The 7,164-nt window shown below is 29.7% G+C and overlaps 1 protein-coding gene across 1 annotated transcript; it reads left to right on the forward strand.

Moving 5' to 3' along the window:
• Positions 1–367: 367 nt before the first annotated feature.
• On the forward strand, positions 368–6,210 carry LOC132737462 (uncharacterized; the record flags this gene model as incomplete). The annotated part of the gene is given in 6 exon segments (XM_060724751.1): positions 368–481; positions 1,610–1,807; positions 2,504–2,617; positions 2,986–3,129; positions 5,223–5,310; positions 5,629–6,210. Coding segments are annotated over 6 exon segments (926 nt in total), but the record flags the coding sequence as incomplete, so codon positions are not given.
• Positions 6,211–7,164: the final 954 nt, after the last annotated feature.

Below are 7,164 nucleotides of genomic sequence, written 5' to 3' on the forward strand. Positions count from 1 at the left end.
GTTTAATATATGTACATATTTAATGTCTGTCTGTCTGTATGTATGTTTTTATGTATTTATGTTTGTATGTATGTTTGTATGTATGTTTGTATGTATGTTTGTATGTATGTTTGAATATATGTTGTGTACTCTTGGGTATAATACCCACATGTATTTTGTAATAAAATCTGAATCTTTATTATTTTGTCCGTGGGCTTTCGTGAATAAGTTTCTGCACATTAGAACCTCATACTTAACCATTACATCTTCAAATAAACATGTGTCAGACAGAATAGCTATTGTTAACTCGTGCATTTAATCCTATTTAACATATATTATGTTTACCCTTTGTTACTTTAGCAACTAACATTCATTAATCTTATTTCAGATATATTTGGACCTGCGGTTACAAGTGATAAAAAATGTTTGGCTTTTGATAAATACAGTGAAACGTTTTGGCAATCCTGTAGTTTACCATATAAAAGTGTCTGCAAAACAAAAAGTAAATATGCTTAGCAACTTTCAGTATTATTCCAATTCATGCGAAAAATTCAATATATCTATTAACAATTAGTTCCCACCTGCCTGTCATTTTTTCCGATAAAGCTTTGCCAACCAATCAAAACATCCATTACATAGAAGCAGTTTTACAAAATAATCAACATCCACAAAGTCGGACAAGTCGTTAATTTTACGTTACAAAAAGAAATTTACTTGGAACTGAGGAACATAAGATTCTATCATTGTTCGTATCTGAGCATCAATTTCAGGTTATATATTTAAAGCAGCACGCCTCCACATTTATCCTTATTTTCAAGAAAATTTTGAAACTGTATTTAAAAATAACATATTGTGAAATGATCAAAGAAAGTAAATTAACACATTGCAAACGGTACTTACAATAATTATTTTAAATTACCAAAAAGAGGGCAAAATATGCATAAATATCCCTTACTGCGTTAGTAACGCAGCAGTAGAAATATGATAATCAATACTGCAAAATCAGTCATTCGCAGCACATAAGATAGTACTTGAATTTTGAATCTTTTTATCATTCTTACAATCTTAGTTATCTTTCCAAAGTTGTATTGTCTTAAAATATTTTAGCTCATCTGGAGGCATGCATCTTTAAAAAAATATGATGTATGTATATGTATTCGTAATGTCTAGAAATCATGAAAACACTTTTTTCTCTCTCCAACTGTTAATAGGAGATACTGATACACTTTCAAGAATGCAATCTAGCGGCTACTGAATGGCTGATTGAAAGGTCATGAGAAGGAAGGTTATTGGTGACTACCAGTAATTAAAAAGCATTAAATATGTGCTGTTTGAACCAGACTGACCAATACTGGGAAAGGCGCAAGTCGAATCCAATTTTTTTAAACTGTGTACGAGTCCAATGGAATCAGAATCAGTTTTTTTTAAGAATCCAATAGAATTAGTTCTGTATAAGTCCAATATAATCAGTATCATAACCTATATTCACTGCTTCAATTATTTGCAAATATATACTTTGCAGTACTTTGTTCATTTGAGTACAATTTATATTGTATACGAACTCATATGGACTGTGAAAATGAAAACTTGTAAAGCAATAACATTGTTTGCATCTTTTTTTAATTCTAAGATGGAACATACATAAGTGGTTTCGCAGGACAACAATCGTTACTTTCATGGGCATCATATATCAAGCAGTGTTTTAAAAACATCTGTTACCCAATCACTTTGGAAGATGTCCAAAACAGACCACATCAACTTTACGAGCTTGCAACAAGCTTAACATGGACACGTCTTACACAAAGCACTGTAATTTATGGGTTCAGAGGTGTGTTTGTATGTTCATTAAAACATCGTGGCAAACATTTTCCAACAAGAAGATAATTGTATATATAAATAGACTTGGCTGATCAATTATAAACGATTTCTGTATCGATTTTGCTTTAATGATTAGAAAATTGCAGTTCAAACATACTCGTATGTATAGCAGGTAAAGCAGGCGTCTGTTTAGTATAATCATGTTTTGTTCAGTACTACTCAATGCATCTGCAAATGAAATTTTTGATTTCCTTAAAAACAGAAAATGACTTAAATCGCAATAGTTTTATAGTTGATAACATTTGTTTTTTAATCTTATCATTTTTTGTTACATATTTTATCATATGATCATTTGTACGAATACACGCGATCGAATGATCGACTAATGAAAAACTATTTGACAAAGTCCTTTCATATTTTTTATACAAATTGATCGTACCGTCATTCACTTCTGTTAAATTCATGTTTATTCACTAAGAGTAATATAAGTGTGCATCTAAGGCCATCCAATCCGGCACCATCATAAATGATTTATAGCTTCTGAAATAATTATAATCATTTCTCATTTTAATATAAAAACAACCTGGCAGTATTTTTTAATTTTATAGAAAGACACAAATCATTCTTTGGTCAAAATAAAATCATATGGTAGTTGACAATATTTTTTAGAATGATATGATTATCACTTTATATATTTTCATAACAGAATTCAACACAACAATGAACATATCATACGGCTATCTTAAAAGACAAGGTGAACATGTAAATATGCTTTTTACAGAAGACGGTAATGTAGCTAAACGAACCCTTTTTGAATCACGTGAGTACATTAAAATGAAAGGATTACGGGAGTTATACATGTTATATAATTTTTATGATATAAAATGTGATGAGAAGAAATTTATTAAAATGTTCTTTTTATTTGCTAAGCTGTTAATCAAATTACAACAAACTGTATTTCAATTATGCGTTACAGCGATAAAGCACGATTTCGTGTGAATGTGAATGACAAGACCAGTGTAAATGTATAATTGACCTTTAACCATATTCGGTACACGCAATTTTGGATTGTTAAGCTATCATCAAACATAAAATATTGTTAAAGCGAAACTACAGTAATGCTTCAGAATTATTCTATTTTGTTTTAAAATGATATGAAGTCCATATTGTGATATGTTTGAAATTTAGCTGATGTAAAAGAATCATCAACATCCGTATCTCGTGAATCATCAACATCCGTATCTCGTGAATCATCAGCATCGAAAACCTCCATAGGGTCATTCGCATCAGAGACAACGAGCGTTCCGATTAAGGAATCACAGATGGGTCAAAGTAAAATTACCTTTATAATTTACGAAATGATAGAACATTTTCTTTCTTGTGTTAATATTTAGACATAGGTTATTCATTTATGAATATTAAAATGCATATCTTTCGGCTGTAGCATCTATCATAATAACATTTAATGAACTGATATTTTGTTGAAAGTGTTGTTATGTCGTTCGATTTTGTAATTATTTTACCTGGCTTGATATTTTTTTTATTAAAATACATTCCTTGGGACGACTTTCGGGTTTAATGAAGGTTTATTTTGTTCAGTTTTGTTTATTGTAGCTGACTTACATGTCGATATATTTTGCAACTTATGTGATGATACTTACGCAGCCCCTAAGGTGACATTCTCGTTTTTACGAAAAATTAATTCGTTTTTACGAAATATTAATTCGTTTTTACAAAATATTAATTCTTTTTTACGAAATGTTATTTCATAATTGCGAAATAATAATTCGTTTTTACGAAATATCAATTCGTTTTTACGAAATATTAATTTGTATTTACGAAATATTATTTCGTAATTACTAAATATTAATTCGTAAAAACGAAATCTTATTTCGTAATTACGAAATATAATTCGTTTTTACGAAATCTTATTTAAGGTCATTGTGAGCTTGACAAAGAACCTACTAATCTCACTTATGGGTCATTTACAAGCCTATATCAACCTTGCGATTATGAGCCGAATGGTACTCAAAATTATTATATTTAAGTGAACTGGGTTATTTGAGTGGGAAGTCATTCTCTATCCAAAATGGCCTCTTTTCCCCATTGTCAAAAACATATTCCTATCAGCAATGTTTTAGTATTTGTGGCAATTAATCAGAAAAACAGAAACATGCTATATTATTCCTTTCTTTTATCATATATTCGTACATTAGTAAAACTAAATGGGGGGGGGGGGGTCTCCGGCCTTTCACTAATCAATCAATTTAAAACGAATAATTCCTTACATTTAATGTATGGGTACCGTGCGATCATAAAAACATAATATTTCATTTCAAAACTCAATAATTTGGACAAAACGAAAAAGAAAACCATGTCCGTGTTCTTAACTAAATTTTCCTAGCGCGTGTACTATCACGACTGTGGCTCAACGCGACTGTTCTAGTTTATATACCATGATAGTGTTAAGTTAACAAAACTTGGGGAAAACAAAAATTTATATTACATGCCTTATTTTTTTCAGTCAGGAACTAAGTTTTGAGGCCTTATTTATAACTATTTCCAAAACTTTTTGAAACCCTAAAAAGATTTAATTCGTTTTTACGAAATATTATTTCGTATTTACGAATTATTATTTCGTAATTACAAAATTATATTCCGTTAATACGGAATAATATTTCGTAAAAACGAATTAATATTTCGTAATGACGAATTAACATTTCGTATAAAAGAATTAATATTCCGTAAAAACAAATTAATATTTCGTAATTACAAATTAATATTTCGTAAAAACGAATTATTATTTCGTAATTACGAATTATTATTTCGTAAAACGAATTAAGTTCCGGAAAAAAAGTGTTGAAAATGTCACCTTAGGGGCTCCGTAGATACTATAGTAAACATTGACGTTAATGTGAAAAACAACTCATTGTCGTCATACGAACTTAAAAATCATTCATTCGGCGTTAACTTTGGTTAATTTAAGGTCTTAGTCTACTGCTATAGCTATTCAAAGTTCAGATCTGGTGCTAAAAACAACACTGTATTTTACTTATTAATAATATACATTAAAGTTGTAAACAACAAAATGACTTGAGTATATTTCAACGAACCTTGCTGTTTTATTTATTGATGTCGTCATGTCATTATATGTCATTAAGATGTTTATTTATCTCAAATCCTGCTTAAAACGAAGGTATTGTGTGGCTCCATAACTTTGTATAAGGAAACATAGGGGCACATGTATACTAAAATAAAACAAAAACTAACGTATGGTCACAGACTGAAGGCACTTTTCTGAACTTCATTTGCATAAAAATCGCTTGGACCCGTAAAGTATAACCTGATCCAAGATACAACTTCCTTTTATCGACTAAACTGAATGAATAATAGTCTAGTCTATCCATAGTAAATTGTGTTTTCAGGCTCCTCTATAATCGTTCCGGTAGGTGTTTCGTCTATTGCTGTCACTGTCGTTGTGCTAGTTGTGGTACTCGTCGTATTAAAGAGACGGTATTGTATTTCTATGAATACTTGCCTATTTTACATGTTTAGCAAATATATTAAAAGACAATTATAATTTTCTAAAGTGAAAATTTTAATCAAACCATTGTAAATTGTATGTGTCTATGTGATGACATAGGAAGTTTTTGTTTTTACTATTATACAGAAACTGTTATTAATGAAAATGAAAAAAATATATTAATGAATGTAAACATGAACTAACCAGTTAAGTTTAAATGATGAACACAAATAAAAAGGGGTATTAACAAACTTGTGATACAGATTCAATCTAAATAACGTATTGAAAGAATTTATTTTCCTTTTCAGTGGCAAAATCCCACCCACATGTTTCAGAAATGTTCAATCTGATTCTTCAGAATATGCCACACCAGAAATTCACCGAGTTGATCAACATGACTACGCTTCTTTAGGATTAAATCAGGGTCAAGTTAGTGGGATAGAACTTCCTTCAACGACCTACACTGATTATAATGCCATTCATGGAAATAACGAACATACGTATTCTGAATTAGAAACACATGCAGAGGCATCCAACACTGATGCAAACATTGAAAGTCATTATTACAGATACTAGATATGAACAAGAGCGAAACAACATGCGTATGGCACTTTGTAAATGAAAGCTTTCAATTAAGTATAATCATAAGTTATGTACGTTGTAGACGTAGTGAACAGGGATATATAATCTACATGAGATAAATTTAGTTACGGATGTCGACCTCCAAGTCTGTATTTCCGTTATGCATATTTATATTAGCTTTAAGACAAAGTCTGTTAACAAAATGTTTTTACAATGTCACATTTTTTATATTTTACAAAATTTATTCTTTAAGTTTTTTTAAATCGTAAAGAATCTTTTTTAACCCAATAAATGTTTTCATTTTCATACTTTGGTGTCTTTTTCAGTGTTAACGTTTCGCAAAAGTCATCACGTATATCTTAATGTCTCACCAGACAGTCTTCAAAATGATTAAAAAGATTTATAAAAAAGAATGCTTTAATCTGCCAAACCTAGAATGAACGCTTCCTGCATTTTAATTTCTCTTTATCTTCGTTGTAGCTGCATATTCATCGAGGTAATTCAGTGAGTTTCGTGACAATATATTACATGATGCATTTCTATTGTTTTTTATTTGAAATGCACGATAGTGGAAAGTTATATTGTGACTATTCATTATCAGCACAAAACCTCAACATTAAGGTTAAGAAATTGAGCAAATATCAAACTTTTTTTCTAGCATTCGTTATATTTGCTATGTCTAAAATAATAAACGATACAAATAACTACACTATTCAATAAACTATTGTAAATAAAACATTTTCGTGTAGAATTCAATTTTCGTGACAAATTGAGCATATCAGATCTTTCCACGCTTTTTGTCTTAAGTAAAATATATCTCTAATTTAATAAAAAAAAGTTTAAAGGTAAGATAAAATCCCTCTGCTTACTAAAATAATGACATTGAACAGGTCTTTTACATAGAAATTATCAAAATCATATTAGGCAAGTCCCATGCATATTGAATTAGTATTGAATCTACACAAATATAGTATTTTATTTACATATCCAACATAAGAACGGTTTACATCTAACGTAGTCATTTTTCAGTGGCGCGCCTATCGCGCTATATTTGTATATAGCATTTTATTTAATGTTTTTTCATACGAAAGTGTGATTGTTTTTATTAAAAGGGTTTATAACAATCCTGTGTCATGGTTAATGCGGCAAATATTGTTTAAATATATGATATAAGCATAAAATTTATTGAGAAAATCAATATTCTCACATAGAACAGCAAAATATATTATAATGAAAATCAATGTTTACTGTTCACAAATAGC

This window comes from Ruditapes philippinarum, unplaced genomic scaffold, assembly GCF_026571515.1.
Source record: "Ruditapes philippinarum isolate M1 unplaced genomic scaffold, ASM2657151v2 ctg7034_1_1_1_1, whole genome shotgun sequence".
In the NCBI taxonomy this organism is placed as follows: domain Eukaryota; kingdom Metazoa; phylum Mollusca; class Bivalvia; order Venerida; family Veneridae; genus Ruditapes; species Ruditapes philippinarum.